This window comes from Archocentrus centrarchus, chromosome 1, assembly GCF_007364275.1.
Source record: "Archocentrus centrarchus isolate MPI-CPG fArcCen1 chromosome 1, fArcCen1, whole genome shotgun sequence".
Taxonomy (NCBI): Eukaryota; Metazoa; Chordata; class Actinopteri; order Cichliformes; family Cichlidae; genus Archocentrus; species Archocentrus centrarchus.
In genome coordinates, this window is record NC_044346.1 from 1,420,017 (window position 1) to 1,442,409 (window position 22,393).

Sequence of the window (22,393 nt, forward strand, 5' to 3'; positions counted from 1 at the left end):
GCCGTTAGGCCCTGTATTTTGTGTTTTTTCGGTAAGTTTTTGTTGTATTTCTAGTTGTGTTTCTCAGATTACTTACAGTTTAGAACCTCAGGTCGTTAATGTTTCTGTGTCGTGTTCATTAGTTATTGTGTTTTAATCTGCTTTCCCTTTGCTCTGGTATTCCTCATGTCTGTGTTCCTGTGTCTGTTTCGTCCCCGTGTCTTGGCTCTTTTCTGTGTGTAGTTATCCCTGTGTTTTTCCCTTCATGTTCCTCCCTTGTTGTGTGGAGTCTGTTTTCCCCAGCGTGTGTGCTATTCCTCATGTTGTCAAGTCTACGTTGGGGTCTTGTGTTTCCCTGTCTAGTGATTTTGTCTTGTTTGGGTTCTGTAGACTCTCATCCTGCCTTGGTTTTGGTTCGTGTACTTTGTTTCGTACTCCAAAAGAGCCTCCAGCAACAAAGCTGTTGGAGTTGAAGTCCAGTTTCACGCGTCCTGCATTTGGGTCCAACCCTGCCTGCCACATATGACAGCAGATTTATTCCCTCGGCCCCCCGGCTTCAGTTTATTCCTGACATTATTATTCCTGCCCTATGACCTCTGTTCCTTATGTGCACCATATATGGTGTTTCCTTATGAAACTGGGTGTTTCCCCATTTGGTTCCAAAGAGGTGAAGCTCACTCGTCCTGCTGCTCGGCTCGTAAACACTGGGGAGATTTGACCGAAGCTTTGGCTCCTCTTTCTATGTGAGTCTTAAAAACATTTCTACTTCCTGTTCACTGGCAGAAGACTGTTTATCAGGCCTGCAGCTTTAAAAATAGTCAGCGGCATTTATTGAAAGTAAGGGTCTGTTCTGGTCAGTAGTTCCAGTTGTGTGGGATAAGTCACAGCCTGTCTTTAACACAGCCACAAAATGGCTACAAACTTTATTTTTTCTCATAATTTAATGTGATTTTTTTAATGTTTTTGTATGAATATATTTCTTAAAACATAAATCCTACTTTGGGGTAAAATGCAGCTAAACGGGGAAGGTTTTATTTCATAAGTCTGGGCAATTTCAGATTTAGCCATTTAGATTTGCACAATGCTGAATTGTTGCAAGAGGAAAAGGGAAGTCCCCTGCTCTGGTTTATTCCTCCATGTATGCTGCAGGCTGAGCAGTAACACAACAGACTCTACTTTTACAGATTATTATACCAAGACTTTGCTCAAAAGTTAAGGAGTGGGGACACTTTAAAAAAACAAAAGTGCAAGTGGTTCAGAGCATTCAGTCAAATGAAGACGTGTAACTGTTTTAAAAACGACTGTTTAAACAAAAAATGACTGTTTAAACAATAACTGGAAGTTTCTGCACAAAAGCAACTGGAAGTTCATTTTGAGGTTTTTTTTTTCTTGCAGATAGCTGTCCTGAGCATTTCATACTTCCCATCATCTCACTTCCTAGTGACTGTTTCCAAAAATCTTTCAAATATGCATTAATATTTCTCTTCCTGTTCATGCAGGTTTTAGTAAAGAGGTTTTTATTAGTTTCTTCACAATAGGATCTCAGACCACCTCCATACACCACTCTAGTGTTCAGCACAAAAGCCCCCATAATTGTGTGTCAGCCCCCTCCTGTTCATACTGTGAATGTATGAGAACTCACCTGTTTACATCAGTCAAGCTGAGAAGAAGTGGGACAAGGAGCAATCAATATCTTAGAAAGCCTGTCATACTCATCACACATCTCCACTCTGGCTGAGAAGGGATGACTGTACCTAAGAAAACCTGGGCAGGCCAAAGGTCCATAACAGCTTCCTGTTAACCTCTACAGAGGAACAATAGAAGCTCAACTTTAAAAAATGCTATGGGATGTCTAACGGCTGATTAAAACTACCCAGAAATCACCAGCACAGATCCCGAGCATCAGTAACATCAGTGAGTTGAGCCGTCTGTGCAGAGCCCAGGTGATATCAACGTACCATATCATGCCATATGTATTATGTTATCTTGAATATTGGTTGACTAAAATTTATTGCAGCATAAAATGGTAGAAGAATTATAATTAACTGAAGTAAATTAGAGTTAATATGTTAATATTGTATTATGATCACATACTAGACAGGAAAGCTGAAACTGAAAATAAGAGCTGACAATATTCTCTGATATTATCAGGGGGCAGTGATGACATCAGAGGGCCTCTTAAACACTTTGGAAGATTTGGGAGATGAAGAGTTTAATAAATTCAAGTGGTTCCTGCAGCAGGAAGACGTCCTTCACGCCCGCCCAACCATCAGAAAGAGTCGACTGCAGGCAACAAACAGGTGGGACACCGTGGACCTGATGGTGCAGACCTACAGATTTCCAGGCGCTGTCGAGGTGACCAGGGAGGTTTTAGAGAGGATCCAGAGGAATGACCTGCTGCAGAGTTTGTCTGACTGCAGCTCTGGAGCAGAAGGTCAGTCACAGGAAGAGACAAACATGATGTTTCTGCAGCCTGACCCAGTTTCACACTCACTATCTCTGTCTGTCAGTGGATGTCAGTGATGGTGTGGAGACTTCACAGAACAGAGGATCTTCCTCTCAGACTTTGTCTCATACTGTTGGTAAGTCAGTACTGTGCTTTCCAGACTTACCATATTATTTTTTTTATTTTTATTAGGGCCCGAGCACGAACTGTGCGAAGGCCCTATTGTAATTGCTTCGTTTATTATTATTTTTTTTTTTTTTTTTTTTATTATTCAGGCAAATGAATTGGCTTTTTGGGGGCTTTATCATATTCAAAAACTCATGAAACTTTGCACATGCGTCACACCTGGTGAAAATTTAAGTATTTTAATGGGCTCGGGCAAGGGCGCGCCCAAATGGCTCGCTAGCGCCCCCTAAACTGGAGCCCCACCGCTGTGTTTCACGTACATGAATGAAACTTCATACACATGTATATCATGTCCAGGCGCACAAAAAATCCTCTTGGAGCCATGCCCTAAACCCAACAGGAAGTCCGCCATTTTGAATTAATTATGCAAATTTGGCGATTTGCAGCCCTCACGCTTTTTCTAATAACTCAGAGGTTTTAGATGTTATCATCTTCATATTTGGTTTGTTTAACCTACACCCCCAGGGGAATCTAAATCTCGAAAATGGTGAGTTTTTGCCAAGGGGGAGGGGTCCTTATGCCCCTTTGAACTTTGATCATTCGCCATGAAATTTTGATTGCCTCTCATTCATACCTACATGATCCAATGTGCATCAAACTTCTCCAGTAGGATGAGGGTGCCCCCCTGAACACATACATATATTTTACACTTGGAGGTCCAGCTCCAAGGTGGTTTAGCAGAACCATCTCAAATTTCACCTGGAAAGCCTTAAGAACTTGTACTTACTGTGTTTTCAAAACTGTGAGTTTTTGACAAAAGGGCGTGACCCTTATGGGACGGCAAAGTTCGATGATTCGCCATGAACACAAAAATGGCTGTAACTCAAAGCCAACTTGCCCAATCTGGCTCAAACTTCAGTGGTGTGATAAGCATGCTGCCCTGAACACACTCATATGCATAAAGTCCATAAACGTTAGAGCGCCGCCTAGTGGCAGCTCGGAATATCTTAAAATAGCATGTTTTTTGAGTAGCCCCGGAGCTACGTTTTATCTACATGTATGAAAATGTACATGCTCATGTAACATACTAAGACGTACAAAAAAGTCTCTTGGACCCATACCCTAAACCCTACAGGAAGTCGGCCATCTTCAATTGAAGGTGTCAATTTTTGCGATTTCCACGCCTGCTATTTGAACGAACTTGTCCTAGGGCATTTCACCCAGTGACACCAAATTGGCTCCAGATCATCTACACAAGTAGCCCATCAAAAGTTATTCAGGGTTTTGTAGAATATTGAACGGTGCTGCCATGGCAACCCTCTGAATTTGGACTTTTTTCAATTTCAAATTCACAGAGATTCTAAACATCAGCCCCTGGGCTGTGCTTTCTCTGTGTACCTGAAAATGTGCCTGCTGATGTAAGATGCTAACATCTACAAAAAACTCTCTTGGACCGATAGCCCAAACCCAACAGGAAGTCAGCCACGTTTACTTTAAAGTGTCATTTTTGCAGCATTTTTCGCCTTTTTCAGGCCTTTTTGCCTCAACTCCTCCTAGGGCATTTGACCCAGTGAGACCAAAATGGCTCCAGATCATCCACACAAGTAGCCCATCAAAACATATTCATGGTTTTGTAGAATATTGAACGGTGTTGCCGTAGCAACCCTCTGAATTTGGACTTTTTTTCCATTTCAGGCCCAGATAGCTTCTAAACATCAGCCCCAGCGCAGTGCTTGGTCTGTGTACCTGAAATCGTGCATGCTGAAGTAACATCCTAACACGTACAAAAAAGTCTCTTGGACCGATAGCCGAAATCCAACAGGAAGCCTGACATGTTCTAATTAAGGTGTCATTTTTGCAGCATTTTTCACATTTTTCAGGCCTGCTATTTGAATCATCTTCTACCACAGCTTTTCATCCAGTCACACCAAAATGGCTCCAGATCATCTACACAAGTAGCCCATCAAAAGATATTCATGGTTTTGTAGAATATTGAACGGTGTTGCCGTAGCAACCCTCTAAATGTGGGATTTTACTCATATACCACAGTGCACCAAATTGTTACATCTCTGACATACATTGTCCGATCTGCCTCAAACTTCACAGGCTTAATGGGAGGGTAAGGGAGACCGGACACACCCCTCTATCAGCTTTGTTTCACACTCATAACGCCACCTAGTGGCAACAGGAAATCAGTAGGACACTGATACTCATCATCCTATGGTCATTACAGTTTCATTGATGGCTGCAGGCATTACATAGAGCATTGTGACATATTAATTAGTGGGCACTCACCGACGCCACCTAGTGGAAGCGGGAGACGATCGACGCGAAGTACGGCTAGCCTGCTGAGCCGTCAGCAGCCGGGTGAGCCAGCTACTCTCTCGTCTGCGAGAACCTCCGAGCGCGGTTCGGCTGGAGCGTGCCACGGGTCGACGCGCGGCTTGGCTGGAGCGCGCCAGGGGTCGACGCGCGCCGGGTGCGAGGGCCCGCTCATCGCCGCTTGCGGCTTTAATTTTTTATTGAGACCATCTCTAACTGACCACACAAGGTGGTCTTCACTACAAGCCACATTCACCATTTCACACCCTCATATTCTATGCCTTTTAAGTGCTAGCTTTCATGTACACACTCACACCCCAGTGGATGCACTGGAATTCAGGTAAGGTACAAGAAAAAGTGCTAAAAATCCAGAAATTAATAAAAAACTACATGGGAGTAATTTGCACCACATACAAATGTATTACAGTGGCTAGCAAAAGTATTCATACCCCTTGAACTTTTCCATATTTTGTCACATTACAAACATACAAATATATTTCACTGGAATTTAATGTGACAGACCAACACAAAGTGGTATACAATTGTGAAGTGGAAAGAAAATTATACATGATTCAAAACATTTTTTACAAATAAAAAACTGAAAAGTGCGGTGTGCAAAAGTATTGAGCCCCCCTGAGTCAATACTTTGTGGAAACACCTTTTGCTACAATTACAGCTGCAAGTCTTTTAGGGTATGTCTCCACCAGCTTTGCACATCTAGTGACTGAAATTTTTGCCCATTCTTCTTTGCAAAACAGCTCAAGCTCAGTCAGATTAGATGGAGAGCGTTTGAGAACAGCAGTTTTCAGATCTTGCCACAAATTCTTGATTGGGTTTAGGTCTGGACTTTGACTGGGCCATTCTAACACATGAATATGTTTGGTTTTAAACCGTTCCATTGTAGCCCTGGCTTTATGTTTAGGGTCGTTGTCCTGCTGGAAGGTGAACCTCTGCCCCAGTCTCAAGTCTTTTGCAGACTCCAACAGGTTTTCTTCCAAGACTGCCCTGTATTTGGCTCCATCCATCTTCCCATCAACTCTGACCAACTTCCCTGTCCCTGCTGAAGAGAAGCAGCCCCAGAGCCTGATGCTGCCACCACCATATTTGACAGTGGGGATGGTGTGTTCAGAGTGATGTGCAGTGTTAATTCTCTACCACACATAGCGTTTTGCATTTTGGCCAAAAAGTTCAATTTTGGTCTCATCTGACCAAAGCACCTTGTTCCACATGTTTGCTGTGTCCCCAACATGGCTTCTGGCAAACTGCAAACGGGACTTTTAATGGTTTTCTTTTAACAATGACTTTCTTCTTGCCGCTCTTCCATAAAGACCACATTTGTGCAGTACATGACTAATAGTTGTCCTGTGGACAGATTCCCCCACCTGAGCTGTGGATTTGGTCCAGAGTCACCATGGGCCTCTTGGCTGCATCTCTGATCAGTGCTCTCCTTGATCGGTCTGTGATTTTAGGTGGACGGCCTTGTCTTGGTAGGTTTACAGTTGTGCCATACTCTTTCCATTTCTGGATAATGGATTGAACAGTGCTCCGTGAGAAGTTCAAAGCTCGGGAAATCTTTTTATAGCCTAAGCCTGCTTTAAACTTATTCCTGACCTGTCTGCTGTGTTCTTTGGACTTCATGATGCTGTTTTCTCCCCAATATTCTCTGAACCAACCTCTGAGGCCGTCACGGAGCAGCTGTATTTGTACTGAGAATAGATTACACACAGGTGGACTCTTTGTAGTCATTAGCAGTCATCAGGCAACTTCTGAAAGCAATTGGTTGCACTCAGAGGAAAGGGGGCTCAATACTTTTGCACACCGCACTTTTCAGTTTTTTATTTGTAAAAAATGTTTTGGATCATGTATAATTTTCTTTCCACTTCACAATTGTAACCACTTTGTGTTGGTCTTTCACATTAAATTCCAGTGAAATTTATTTATGTTTGTGGTTGTAATGTGACAAAATATGGAAAAGTTCAACGGGTATGAATACTTTTGCAAGCCACTGTATATCAGAGGTGGCAAAAGTACTGACATTCTGTACTTAAGTAGAAGTACAAGTACTTGTGTTAAAAAATACTTTGGTAAAAGTCGAAGTACTGGTTCAACTTCTTTACTTAAGTAAAAGTAAAAAAGTACAGGCGCTGAAATTTACTCAAAGTAAGAAAGTAAAAGTAGCTCTTTGGAAGACGTTTCTACCTGCTATTTTTGTGTAAAGCTAACTGAACCTTATTATATATTATTGTAATAATATAAAATAATACATGAGAACACAAACGTTATTTCAATCTAAATTTTAATTCTAATGAATGTACTCAGCTTGAATCACAAACTGTGAAAGTGAATTTAAACCCAGCTCTGTTCTCTGTGTCCTCCATGGTAGAGGGTGACTGTGTCTCCACCTAAACACCAACATGAGGATACTCAGGGGTTACAGTGGGATTCAGAAGGTGGAGGAACCCTAAGATCAGCTGTAGTGGCTCTGCATGGGGAGAAGAATCACAGCTTTCTATTGTGAGCTGCAGTAAATGATGTTGGTGTGCAGGCTGTGATCAGCTGACCTGCTGCTGCTGCTCTGAGGTTTACTGCTCTGTGTGGATGAAGTGAACTCACAAAGATGTAACCCAGTTTTTCACAGCTCTCTGAGCTGATCTCCATCCCCTACACTGACAGCATACAGGCTGTAGAAATGTTGGACTCAGTGAATGAATCTCAGCATCAGCAGCTTTGATTCAGACTCATCTCTGCTGCACTGATGTAACCTGTAACTCTGACCATGAACACAGAGCTTTACTGTAAATACAGTACAACAAGCTAACCTGTTTATTACGTACTAAACTGCAGTATTTTCATACAATCTTTGAATAACACAAAGTCAGCATACTTCAGTTTGTTTTCAGTCCTTACCTTTAAATCTAACCTCTCTTCTTCCTCTCCTGTTCTCTTTCTCCATCTCTGAGTGAACTTCTCTCTCTTTGCTCTCCCTGAAATACAGCAGCTCTTCTTTTAGCTAGCAGACACACTGTGTGACAAACTGCACACACTTTGTGTGTTTGCTGATATTTGTTGAGCATTTAGAAACGTTGCATTTACCTGCCACATGTTACTCCCTTTATGCTCGCTCCTCTTCAGTAGCGCTAGCTAAGCTGTTTATGTCCCGCGAGCATAACTTAAGGATTCGGTCTGGCCCGCTGTGACCCCTGATTATAGCGCTATAAATGAGACATTAATTATATGGGTTTGTGTATTTAATCCCTTTGTACCCGATAAGCCCCGGTGATGGAGGATACGCCAGTACAATTGTCTCTTATATGTTAATATTCCTCCGTTTAGGCTCAGATCGCTTGATGACTGACGGCGCACTGACCGAAAACGCAAACTTCTCCCTGACGTGTTAAAAAGTAACGAGTCTGTTTTGAAAATGTAATAAGTAGAAAGTACCGATACTTGTGTAAAAATGTAGGGAGTAAAAGTAAAAAGTACTCAGAAAAATAAATACTCAAGTAAAGTACAGATACCTAAAAAATCTACTTAAGTACAGTAACGAAGTATTTGTACTTCGTTACTTCCCACCTCTGCTGTATATACACTAAAAGACACTAAAGGACACATCACAAATATTTTTATATGTATATAAAGTGCGGTGGGAATAATTCAATTCAATTTTATTTATAAAGTACCAAATAACAGTCTCAAAGTACTTATATTGTAAGGTAAAGACCCTACCTCCCTGCTGCCTAAACCCTACCATCCTGCACACTCACTCAAAGCCTGCTCAGACTTTTTCCTGGATCAGAAGGTGTCTCTCCTTCCCCCGGAGCTTTGCTCACATCGGTCTTCGAGAAGTATCCCAAGTCTGCTGTCCCTATCGCCACAGTGTCTGCCAGCTCCTTCTGCCTCAGGTGTGACTCTGCCACTGCCACTGCTTTCTCCACCTTCTATTTCCTCCCTGTTCTGACCTCAATGCCGGCTGATGACACTTTCTCATCTCAGGAGTCCCTGTACTGAATGGCTACTCTTGGGGGCACCCCTTAAACTCTTCTGTGATACCACTGTAGGGGAGCTGCAAGATGTTACTGGTTCCATTGAAGGTTGCGTTGCCAAGGCTGCAGGGAAAACCCAGCCATCTGCAGAGGAAGTCAGTGACCTTCCTTTCGAGGGACTCCACTTTTGACACTGGGATCGAGTACACCAGCAGATACCACAGGACTCAAGGCAGGATACAGTGTTGATAGATCCAGGCCTTCAATCTACCAGATAAGCTGGATTTGTTGGCCTTAGTGAGCCAGACTTCCAGCTCTTTGATGGACTTCTGAATGGCAACAGATAAAATCACCCACAATAATTATTTTATCAGAACTGAGCACTAAATCAGATTTAAAGTCTGAGAAATCAGACAAAAACTCTGAGTAAGGGCCAGATGGACAATAGATAATAATGATAATTAAAACAGGTTTTTCAGTTTTTCAATTAGGGTGGACAAGGCTAAGAGTCAGGCTTTTGAATGAATTAAAATTGTCTGGGTCTTTGGTTAATTAATAAGCTGGAGTGGAAGATTGCTGCCAATCCTCCTCCTCGGCCCGTGCTTTGAGGATTCTGACAGTTAGTGTGACTCAGGGGTGTTGATTCATTAACTAACTAATATAATCATCCTTCTGTAACCAGGTTTCTGTGAGGCAGAAAAAATCAATAAGTTGATCAATTATTAAAACATTTACTAGCAGGGCCATAGAAGAGAGAGACCAAATGTTTAATATTCCACATTTAACCGTTTTACTCTTTGATACAGTTGAGGATGCGCTATTGTTTTTTCTTTGTGAATTTTTATGCTTAAATCGTTTTTGCAGGTTTTTGTTTGTTCTTTGGTGCTCTGAGAGCAGGCACCTTCCCTATGGGGATGGTTTTTTGCAAGGGGATGGCAGGAGGAGAGAAGCTGCAGAGAGGTGTGTAAGACTGCAAATCTACTTCCTGGGCTCAACCCTGGATAGTTACTTTATTTTTTTAATTTTTTTTTTTTGGGGGGGGGGGGGGGGGTTGTAATAAATTTGGACAAATTTCTAGAAATGAGAGCTGCTGTATCCAAAGTGGGATGGATACTCTCTCTTCTAACAAGACCAGTTTTTCCCCAGAAAGTTTCCCAGTTGTCAGTAAAGCCCAAATCTGTTTTTTGGATACCACTCATACAGCCAACAATTTAAGGAGAACTGGGTGTCATTACTGCTTACGTGAATTATTATTTGACCCTCTAGTTTTTTCACTGTGTTCATTCCCTCACATACATTCTGATAGTTTCAGCAATCTCCCTCCAGAAATTTTCTTACATTTTATACTGCAACGGTTATTGTCATTTTCTCACTGATACATCCAAAAACTGTGCTAAAAAAAGCTGGAAATACACAGGAGGAATCGACAGTACTGAACAGGCCAATCATAGTAGTTGCAGGCTGCACTGATTTGACATGTAGTTACATTTCTAGGGAGGTGCATGTCACGTTACACCTTAGGGCATGGTGTAGGTTTCAGAGGGGTTTAAGGTTACGACATAGCTACGGAGTAGATTTCCCACTGAAGCATAAATTGCAAGTAAGGCTCAGATTATACATGATCACGCCACAGAGTTGATTTGTACAGTCCCTAAGGAGTCAGGAGCTGATACCAACTGGATCTGTTGCTTTTCTGGTCTTGATCTTCTTTAGCTTCAGCTGTTGAAAAACAGATTCAGCTATCTGCCCAGTTCTTACTGTTTTTATCGTGGGCCCTCCCAGCTACTCTTTCCATGACTTGAACTCTTCTTCAGCCCTCTCCAGACATTTCCTGCTGCTGTTCTGCTCCAGTTGCTGCTCCAGTGTCCTCCTATGGCTGTCCTTGCCTTTCCTTATTCTGCATCAATTTCTGTTTGGACTCTCCTCAAATCATCTTTGTCCCCTAATCTAAAACCCCTTCTTCTTTTGACTAAACAGGACTTTTCGCTCAAGGTTCCCCCAAGGTTTGCTGTTGTACTTCCTCGTAGGGTACAGTGCTTTCCACACAAAATGTCATTTGTGTCAGACTGTCAATATCCTCCTCGTGTGGCCTGCACATGGGGGGGAATGGTACGATTGCAGATATTCATTCACAGCTCTTAAAGAAAGTGAAGAAGACAGAGTCTTCCATGGGGATCTTTACTCAAAACCCTCACACTTTCTCTCTTTTCCCTTCATACAGTATTTCACACAGATGTGATGGTTCCAGTGCCAGAGCCACATCCCATCATGTTTTACCAGCAGATGCTTCAATCAAACTTCCAGGACAAATTTATGTGTGCACAAGAAGGGTGGGCAGAATATAAACAACGCCTGGCTGATATCTACACAGAGCTGTACATCACAGCTGGGTATGACATACATATCAACATACAACATGAGGTCCGACAGATTGAGATAGTATGGAAACCAGCAGAACCAGAGAAACCTGTTCAGCCCAGAGATATATTCAAACATCCTTCTGGAGAGTACAGACCCATTAAAACGGTGCTGACCAATGGAATCGCAGGAATTGGAAAAACTTTCCTTGTTCACAAGTTTGTGTTGGACTGGGCCGAACAAAGATCCAACCAAGATGTGCATCTGATTTTCCCGTTCACCTTCCGTCAGCTGAATCCACTGAAGGGAGAAAAGTTCAGTTTGGCAGAGCTCATTCATGAATGTATCCCAGAAACTGTAGGCATCACAGAGGAAGCTCTTAATTACATATTTACAGCTGTGGAGTCATCAGGAAACACCAACTATGACAAGAGCAAATTCAAACTTCTGTTTGTGTTTGATGGACTGGATGAGAGTCGTCTTCATCTCGACCTTCATGCTGACGACATTCGCTCTGCTGATGTAACAAAGCCAACTAAAACAGATGTCCTGCTGAGGAAACTCATCAGTGGAAAACTGCTACGCCCTGCTCGCATCTGGATAACCACACGGCCTGCAGCAGCCAATCAGATTCCTCGAGAGTTTGTCAGCAGCACAACAGAAGTCAGAGGGTTCACTGACCCACAGAAAGAGGAGTACTTCAGGAAGAGATTCAAAGGCAAGGAGCAAGCTGACAAACTCATCTCCCACATTAGGACAACAGGAAGCCTCCACATCATGTGCCACATCCCAGTCTTCTGCTGGATCACTGCTACAGTTCTGGAGGATGCGCTGAAAACCAGAGAGAGTGAAGAGCTGCCCAAGACCCTCACTGAGATGTACACAGAGTTCCTGGTGTTTCATATTGATCGGACAAAAGAGAAGTATGGCCCAGAGAAGAGCATTCAGTACATTAAGTCATTAGCAAAACTGGCTTTTCATCAGCTAGAAAAGGGCAACCTGATCTTCTACGAGAAAGATCTGAGTGAGAGCAACATTGATTTCAATGAAGCCTCAGTGTGCTCAGGAGTGTTCACAGAGATCTTCAAAGAAGAGCGAGGAAGGAAAGGAAAGGACAAGATGTTCAGCTTTGTCCACCTGAGTGTTCAGGAGTTTCTGGCTGCTCTTTTTGTGAGGATGTCATTTATTAACAGCAACAAAAATGTGAGGCTGATGGCACAACCGTCACTGAAAAGCCTTCGACTGTTTTTCAGCAAAACACCTTTAAAGAAAATCCACAAGATCTCAATTAACAAGGCCTTACAGAGTCCAAATGGGCACCTGGACTTGTTCCTTCGCTTCCTCCTGGGTCTTTCAGTGCAGACCAACCAGGACAAACTGCAGGACCTGCTGATAAAAACAGACAGCAGCCCAGAGACCAATCAGGAAACAGTTCAGTACATAAAGAAGAAGCTCAGTGAGAATCTGTCTCCAGAGAGAAGCATCAATCTGTTCCACTGTCTGAATGAGCTGAATGATCATTCTCTAGTGGAGGAGATCCAACAGTACCTGAGATCAGGAAGTCTCTGCACTGATGAACTTTCTCCTGCTCAGTGGTCAGCACTAGTTTTCATCCTACTGTCATCCAAAGAAGATCTGAACGTTTTTGAATTGCAAAAATACTCTTCTTCAGAGGAAGCACTTCTAAGACTGCTACCAGTGGTCAAAGCTTGCAACAAAGCTCTGTAGGTGCACAGGCTAACAGTATCACACATGATCAACTCACAAAACAATCATCCATCTAAATAATGTAACTAATGAAGTGTTTCTCCAGTTTCTGTTCATTTGGCTTTTTTTCTGCAGCTACATATGACCAACATGATTTCTTCACAAACTGGTCCACAACGCATTTGTGGAAGTAACAGTGATCCATGAAATATTGTTTGATGTAAATTAAGTTATTTGGTTTTGTTTACCGGAAAATATATAATGAAATCACTACTCAGCTCAGTCTTTTATGTTAATAGTAAAGTGCACCACCTTCACCTTCGAAGACATCAAATGAAATAAGCCAGCACTGAAAGTTTGACTGTTTTACATTGTACACCATATTTTTTTATTATCGTTATTTCCAGACTGGGTGGCTGCAATCTGTCAGAGGAAAGCTGTGAAGTACTGTCCTCAGTTCTCAGCTCCAAGTCCACCACTTTGAGAGAGCTTGACATGAGTAACAACAACCTGCAGGATTCAGGGGTGACATTGCTGGCTGCAGGATTGGAGAATCCACACTGCAAACTGGAGATCCTCAGGTCAGTTTGTGTTCAACAGGGAACCATTTAAATATTACTTCAATTCAAATTTAATTCCAAATTTCAGCAACAAATCACAAACATCATCCTTAGGTGTTTTATATAACAAGTTAAAGACCCTATAACATTACTGACCAGTGCTGAGCAGTGTTCTCCTGTGAGCAAGCGCTTGGTGTCAATGGGAATGGCTCAGGGATGGCAGCCATCTTCAATAATCACCTATGATGAGGAGAAACGTAACAGAGGAAAGAATGTCAAAGAGAGGTGACAACAAACAAGACAAAATGAGAGAAGTTACAGTAAACAATCTGATGTAGTGACATATAGTAACATATATATGTACTGGTTCATTCTTATCTGTCATCAAAAGCAGTTTTCTGTTGGTCAGTAGCCCATGAGACACTGAAAATGCAGCAGTAAGCCAGACTGGCTGACCAATACTAGAAGATTACTAGTTTTCATGTAGAGTTCACTGGATGAGATCTGCATTTTGTTATTTACTGACTAACCATTTTATTAGTCAGTAAAGCTCATCACTGCTGCTGGAGGAAATCTGTACTGCTTTGAGAAATGCTGCTCAGTCTGTACAGATACCAAGATAACAATGGGAGACATTTGTGATCTATAGAGGTTTTTCTTTGTTTGTTTTTGATTTTTTTTTTTTTTTATTATTATTTCCAGACTGAGTGGCTGCAATCTGACAGAGGGAAGCTGTAAAGTACTGTCCTCAGTTCTCAGCTTCATGTCCTCCGCTTTGAGAGAGCTAGACATGAGTAACAACGACCTGCAGGATTCAGGGGTGACGGTGCTGGCTGCAGGACTGGAGAATCCACACTGCAAACTGGAGATTCTCAGGTCAGAGTTTAGCTTTTGTTCAACAGGGAACCATTTAACTATTACTTCAATTTGACTTTTTGATTCCATATCTCAGCAACAAAATCACAAAAGTCATCTTTAGGTACTTTATATTGCTGGTTTGTGAGGAATCCTGGACTCATTTTTGACCAGGATATGTCCTTCAGTGCACATATTAAACAAATATGTCAGGGATCCTCAAATCCAGGCCTTGAGGTCTGGTGTCCTGCAGGTTTTAAATGTATCCTTGATCCAACACACCTGAGTCAAATATAGAAGTCATTATCAGGACTCTGGAGAACTTGACTGCATACTGAGGAGGTAATTTAGCCATTTGAATCAGGTGTGTTGCATCAGGGACACATCTAAAACCTGCAGGACACCAGACCTCGAGGCCTGGATTTGAGGATCCTTGAAATATGTAGAACTGCTTTCTTGCATTTGTGCAGTATTTCTAAAATTAGAAACATCCTTTCTCAGAGTGATGCTGAAAAGCTCATTCATGCATTTATTACTTCTAGGCTGGACTGTTGTAATTCATTATTATCAGGCTGTCCTAAAAGCTCCCTGAAAAGCCTTCAGCTGATCCAAAATGCTGCAGCTAGAGTACTGACAGGGACCAGAAAGAGAGAGCAGATTTCTCCCATCTTGGCTTCTCTCATTGGTTCAATTCTGGATTTAAAATCCTTCTCCTCACATACAAGGTCTTGAATAATCAGGCCCCATCTTATCTTAAAGACCTCATAGTACCATATCACCCCAATAGAGCACTTCACTCTCAGACTGCTGGCTTACTTGTGGTTCCTAGGATACTTAAGAGTAGAATGGGAGGCAGAGCCTTCAGTTTTCAGGCGCCTCTTCTGTGGAACCAGCTCCCAATTTGGATTCATTTTTTAAGATTAGGCTGAAAACTTTCCTTTTTGATCAAGCTTATATTTAGGACTGGATCAGGTAAACCTGAATCCTTCCCTGTGCTTCTTTTTTACTAGTACCTATTAGCTTGACTCAACTCAACTCAACTCTGATTTTAGAGTCTGCCATTATGTGGTACTACCTGGTACCTAGCCGGGGTTTCAGGAGTGACGGATTCAATTTGTGTCACATAAAAATGACATCATGGGACTTTCAGGCAGTCTTGCTCAGGTGGCATAATGGAAAATGACTGAACCTGAATAGAGTAGAATAGAGTCAATCCGAGCTGAGTAGGTATTAGTAGAAAACACGCATTAGTTAAGCTGCAATAGACCTAGGCTGCTGGGGAGTTCCCATGATGCATTGAGTGTTTCTTTTAATTCACCTCTTTTTACTCTGTTTACACACCACTCTTCATTTAATCATTAGTTATTATTAATCTCTGTCTCTCTTCACAGTGTGTCTTTTGTCTTGTCTCCCTCCCCTCACCTCCAACTGGTCACAGCAGATGACTGCCCCTCCCTGAGCCTGGTTCTCCCGGAGGCTTCTTCCTGTTAAACTGGAATTTTATTTCCCACTGTCGCCAAGTGCTTGCTCATAGGGGGTTGTTTTGAGTGTTGGGGTTTTCTAGGATCTTTACCTTTAAAATATAAAGCACCTTGAGATGACTGTTTGTTGTGATATGGCACTATCCATCCATTCATCCATCTTGTTCCGTGTCATGGGGCTAACAGCCTAAGCAGAGAAATACAGGCCTCCCTCTCCCCAGCCAACTCCTCCAGCTTATCCTATATAATCTTCACCAAAAAGGAAAGTTTTCAGCCTAATCTTAAAAATAGAGAGGGTGTCTGTCTCTTGAAATCAAACTGGTAGCTGGTTCCACAGAAGAGGGGCCTGAAAGCTGAAGGCTCTGCCTCCCATTCTACTCTTAAGTATCCTAGGAACCACAAGTAAGCCAGCAGTCTGAGAGTGAAGTGCTCTATATGGGTGATATAGTACTATGAGGTCTTTGAGATAAGATAGTGCCTGATTATTTCTAGTCCCTGTCAGTACTCTTGCTGCAATATTTTGCATCAGCTGAAGGCTTTTCAAGGAGCTTTTAGGACAGTCTGATAATAATGAATTACAATAATCCAGCCTAGAAGTTATTAATACATGAATTAGCTTTTCAGCATCATTCTGAGACAAGATGTTTCTAATTTTTTTAAAAGCAGTCCTACATATTTGTTTAATATGTTTCATATTTGTTTAATATTGAAGGACATATCCTGGTCAAAAATGACTTCAAGATTCCTCACAGTGTTACTGGAGGCCAAAGCAATGCCATCCAGAGTATCTGATTCGACACCACGTTTCTAAGATTTGTGGGGTGGGTATAATAAGTTCAGTTATATCTGAGTTTAGAAGCAGGAAATTAGAGGTCATCCAGGCCTTTATGTCTTTAAGACATTCCTGCAGTTTAACTAATTGATGTGTGTCATCAATGAGTATCACTTGCATAGCAATGATAATGTTTGCAATAATTTGCAATAATTCTACCTAAGGGAAGCATGTACAGTGTAAATAAAATTGGTCCTAGCACAGAACCCTGTGGAACTCCATAATTAACCTTAGTGTGTGAAGAAGACTCCTCATTTACATGAACCTTGCAGGCTTCCTACAACAGCGCAAGTGAAATTACTGTAATATTCACATGTTGGCTGTGAAGCACAATTTCTCAGCTTTCAGAAACCATTTGAAATTTTCAGATAGGACAAACCATCATGTAATTACAGTAATCCAATATACGCTTGCGTAAATGTGTTGGTGATGAAACGCGATGATGAGCTCAGTGTTAAAGGGTTAATTTCACTGTGTTGATTGTGTCTTAATTTTTATGTCCTTCTGTTTATATGTGATTGACACACTGATATTTGTGTTCTTTTCCATTTGTTATCAGGTGTCCCTGTGTGTGAATAAGTGAATTACAGTTGATTCATTGTTTTCTCTCCAGCCTGTCAGGCTGCATGATCACAGAGGAAGGCTGTACCTCTCTGGCCTCATCTCTGAGGTCCCACTCCTCACACCTGAGAGAACTGGACCTGAGCTACAATCATCCTGGAGACTCAGGAGTGAAGCTGTTGTCTGCTATACAGGAGGATCATAGCTACAGACTGGACACGCTCAGGTATGAATACCACAAAAAATGAGGATGGAATCCCCAGTATGTTTTATCTATGAACAGGCCCGGCCACAGAAATGATTCTGCCAGAGAACCAACACATAGGTGGTTAGCATGAGAGGATTTTATCTTATGCTTAATATCCAAAGTAACCAACAAGCAGGAAAGATTCTGCCCCCCCCTCACAGTATTGGGTGGACTAGAAGTAAAACAGGTTTTTGTTGTCAGGTCCTAATAATATCTGCACACCTCCAGCTTTTTATATTTTAGTATACTGTAGATTTAAAGTATCATCCAATTTTCATACATTCTAAAAGTGGAAAAAGAGAATCTTAAATCCAAGATTTCTCACAGTAGTACTGGAGGCATGAGATAAGATAAGATAAGATAAGATAAGATAAGATAAATTTATTGTCACTGTTGCAGGAACAATGAAAAATAGTTTGCCAGCTCTTCATCAGAGTCAACAGCATATATCGAGAATACATATATAAAACAATATAACATATTGAAGTGACCGGTTTGATTCAATCACCAGCCAATAACCATCCTCAGCATAACATGGAAACTCCTGTCAGGCATCATAGCATCTATGGTGAACAGGCACGTGGCTCAATACATGAGCGGGGCCCAGAAGGGAACTGATAGCAACACCAGAGGAGCAAAACACCAGCTACTGGTAGATAGAGCAGTCACTCAAGACCGTGAGACCAGACTGACCAACCTGTGCACCCCCTGGATTGATTACAAGAAAACCTATGACTCAATCCCTCACACATGGATCAGCAGCGCCTCATGGCTACAAAGCCACAGACACTTATCATGTAATGACAATAAATTGATTCTGATTCTGGAGTGCCTAAAACTGTACAAGATCAACAGGACCCTAAGAGCCTTCATCAGGAAATCCATAATCATCTCCAAGGTTTTGGCTGTTTTCAGGTCCAGGTTGTTGCTTTCACACCACCGCCGCAGATGCCAGACCTCCTCCCTAACAGCCGATCGATCATTGTTCTTGATCAGTCCTACGATGGGGGTGTCATCTGCAAATATGACAGTAATGTTACTGGTGTGAACAGGAGAACAGCCATGGGAAAAGGGGGTAGAGGAGGAAGCTAGGGACACACACCTGCAGTGTGCCTGTGTTTAATGCTGAGGAAATGTGGTCTCCCGTCCTGACATTCTGAGGTCTGTTGCTGAGGAAGTCCAGTGTTTGTATGGCCATACTGTGTTAAAGGTGCAGCTGAAGTCCACAGGTGTTGCTGTCGTCCAGATGTGTGAGGGCTGTGTGGAGAGCTGTAATTATGCCATCCTCTGTTGACCTGTTTGCCCTGTATGCAAACTGGTGTGGATTGAGGTCAATAGATATAACAGTAGATATACCAACCCAAAATTAATTTTTCAGGAAAGCGCATTTTGATTAATTCGTTGGGTAGGGCTCATTCCAAGGATGAAAAGACACTGAATTTTTTAAAGCGGATAAAAAATTGTGATTTTATCATGTTTTGTCGGTCTGGAGATTAGCAGCGCTGGTTTTGTTAGGATTTTTCATGCCAACCGGTGAACAATCCTACTAGAAAACTGTAGCCACCAGTTTATTCATTCAACCTATGGCTTCTGACTGAAGGTCTCTTCTGAACGGCTGCCAAATTTCATGGAATTATGATGAAGTATGCTGAAGATATTTAGTGAGTAAGGGGTTCGCCTAAATGTATTTTTGCTAGCGCGACATAATGTGTTGCTGTGTACATAGCGTTCTGAGCGCACCAGACAGGAGGAGCCTTTCGAATCATTAATGATGATTGACGTTAGAGCTTACTGTGTTCTTCTTCCGCACTGGAGTGATGGTGGCTGACTTAAGGCAGGTGGGAGCTGCACACTGTATCAGGAGAGACTGAAAATGGTGGTGAAAACCTGCATTTATCTCCAGGTTAGCTCAGAGAGATCAAAATGAGATAAGTAGTCTAAAATATTACAGTCACTAAAGCTGTTGTACTTGTTGATATATCTATGACATCTGTGAAAAAGCATTGGTTTTTCACACCGAGCCATCATCACCCAGACATCTGTGACAGCACACTTTGCACTACCGTAATCAGGCAACAGTTTGTCTTATCAGAAAAGTTCAAATGATTTCTAAAAGGTGAGAATTTTTTTTTATGATTTTATTTATTTAAAGAAGCTTCTGATTAATTTGGACTTTGTTTCTTCCTCCAGGCTGGAACACTGTGGAGAGCAGAGACTGAAACCTGGACTGAAGAAGTGTGAGTGCTTGTTCACTGTGCTCACGCCTCTTAATAAAGCAGAAGATAAAGCTGCCAAGTGTGTCAAATGATAAACTGCTGCTGTGCTGTGTCTTTTTCTCACCACCAGATTTCTGTGAGCTCACACTGGACACAAACACAGTGAACAGGAAGGTCGTACTGTATTACAACATAGCAATGCAAGGGGTGAGGCTGAAGCAACCGTATCCTGATCATCCAGAGAGGTTTGACTGCTGTCAGCTGCTGTGTACAAACAGTCTGACCGGTCGCTGTTACTGGGAGGTGGAGTGGAGAGGAGGGGTTTATGTAGCAGTGAGTTACAGAGGAATCAAAAGGAGAGGAAACGGTGCTGAATGCTGGTTTGGATGGAATAATCAGTCGTGGAGTATTTTCTGCTCTGATGTTGATGGGTACTCTCTCTGGCACGACAGGAGACGAACAGTCCTCTCCTCAGTGCCCTTCTCCCCCATCTTTAACAGAATCGGAGTATACTTGGACTGGCCTGCAGGCACTCTGTCCTTCTACAGACTCACCTCTGACTCACTGATCCACATCCACACCTTCAACACCACGTTCACTGAACCTCTTTATCCTGGATTTGGGTTCTGGTTTGTGGGCTCCACAATGTTTCTGTGTTAACTGTGGGATAAAATCCTCAGTGTGGGGATGTTTGGCCTGCGGTTCTGTGTGCCAGAATATGAATTGAAATACATTTCTTCTCATAAATGCAAGGGCCACTGTACACTGTAAAATTGTTTGTCATTGTACAGATATAACTGTTTTTGTTTTTTCATTAAATAATATAGTTGATTATCTGAATGAAGTTCCTGTTGTTTGTCTGTTGTTGAAGATAAAATGAAGACTCGTGTACATTTTACTGTATCTTAGAAATCAAAGAACAAAGACGCATTTTTGCCGAGATGTGAGCATCAGATTTTAGATAAAACTACAGATAAAGCTGAACTTCTGAGTCCAGCTGATCCCCAACTGGCCGCTGCAGATGGCAGCCCCTCCCTGAGCCTGGTTCTGCCAGCTGTTTGCTCATAGGGCCGCTGATCGCTGGGGTTTTCTGTATTATTGAAGGGTCTTTACCTTACAGTATAACGCACCTTGAAGCGACTGTTGTGATTTGGTGCTATATAGATAAAATTGAATTCAAATTGTAGTTCATTATTAAGTGGCTTAACAAACAAACAAAAAATTCCCCTTCAGGTCAAAGACTGGACTGAAAATGACTTAGACAGTAGGTGAAAGTCTGACTTCTCTTATTCAAAATAAAAAGAAATGTGATTGAAAGACTTTTGTGCAGTCTGAATCTTTAAAGACATTTATAGCATAAATTAAAATATTACAGTATTTCTGAACTGCTAACTCACATTTCCTGAGTCCATCACCCATTTTCCCAAAACCTTAAACACAAATCTAAAAACTCAAGCTAATTCCCCCAAATCCAACACTTTCCTGTCAAAATCAAATAATCACTGCAAAAACAGAGACCTGTGTGCAGAACCAAACACTGTGGTCACGTCTCACACCGCAAGTCATAAATGTATTCACAGAGACCATCTGTTACACACTACATCAAATGATTTAAGACACAGCAGCCGGGGCATGTAGTCAACAGAAAATGTTTATTTCAAATGTGAACACAAAACACTGTCATAGTCAGAGTGACATGACTATGCTGAATGTAGACAAAAAAAAGAAAAAAAAATGAAAAGCAGCGCTGTAGGACAGATTCAGTCTGAGAGGTCCGGCCACAGGACCTCATCCACCTCACAGGCAGTGCGCTCCCGTGCCAGACAACGGGGGGAAACCCTTTGTGTGCTGACAGGACTCTACAGTAACATCGTCACATGTGTGCTCCATCACCTCCAGTATATTCTCCCTGCTGTAGGAAGAAGAACTTCCACCTCCACGCAGAGAAAACTCCTCTATTGGACTGATGAAGGGGCTGTGAGGTGGATGGAACATGTTCGTGTAGTGCTGGTTGTTTGTGAACCACTCGTATCTGGACGGCACGATGAAAGTTCACAGTGTCCCAAACTATGACGTATACAGGAGGCACTGCTTACTGATCCAGCTGTTCACGTGCAGCCATGCAGTCCTGTAGACCACCCAGGAATGTGAGGAGATGTCCGGTGTTGTATGACCCTACCCCCCCCCAGTTACCAATGGCTGCACAGAGGGTGGCATTGCCACCCCGCTGGCCAGGGACTCCCACATGATGGGTGAAAATGTGGTTGTTGTTCAATTCTGGAAAGGGGGAGTGCACTTGGACATTGCACTTAATGACATTACAGTACCTGCAGTGTGGCTGACTGTTTCAAATGTTGTACATCATGGAACAGTGAATGTCCTGAAGATGCTGCCACAGAGAACCTGCTCACAGTGGGTTGGACCCTTTGTCCTGCTTCCCTCATTGTCATCCTGTGGATGAGGACGTGGTTTGTTTTCTCAGTGGTCCTCGTCCTCCTCCTCCTCATTCATGCTCTTCTTCCTCTGCCTCTCTGTGTGTGTCTGTCCATTGTAGATGCACGTGTGCCACCTGCACCCTAAACTGACTTTGATCCTGCCCAGTTGGTCTGCTCACATCACTGGAAAAATGTGGGTTCAGTTGTGAGCTGCTGTGTGTAAGAGCTGACAGCAGTGTTGGAGTTGTGTTCACATTCTGCTGCCAGTGTTTACAGTTTTGCAAC

The 22,393-nt window shown here is 42.4% G+C and overlaps 1 protein-coding gene across 2 annotated transcripts; it reads left to right on the forward strand.

The window, feature by feature from the left end:
• The first annotated feature begins 645 nt into the window (after positions 1-645).
• LOC115781890 (NACHT, LRR and PYD domains-containing protein 3-like) lies at positions 646-20,513 on the forward strand. 2 transcript variants are annotated; one of them, XM_030731822.1, is made up of 9 exons: positions 646-722; positions 2,131-2,413; positions 2,490-2,561; positions 11,090-12,938; positions 13,329-13,502; positions 14,184-14,357; positions 17,263-17,436; positions 19,648-19,694; positions 19,804-20,513. In XM_030731822.1, the coding sequence occupies exons 2-9, from the start codon at positions 2,140-2,142 to the stop codon at positions 20,331-20,333; spliced, it is 3,294 nt and encodes a 1,097-aa protein (XP_030587682.1). In that variant the 5' UTR covers positions 646-722; positions 2,131-2,139; the 3' UTR covers positions 20,334-20,513. The 2 variants fall into 2 exon arrangements, with proteins under 2 accessions (XP_030587682.1, XP_030587673.1); XM_030731813.1 differs by lacking the exon at positions 646-722 and adding an exon at positions 1,796-1,922.
• Positions 20,514-22,393: the final 1,880 nt, after the last annotated feature.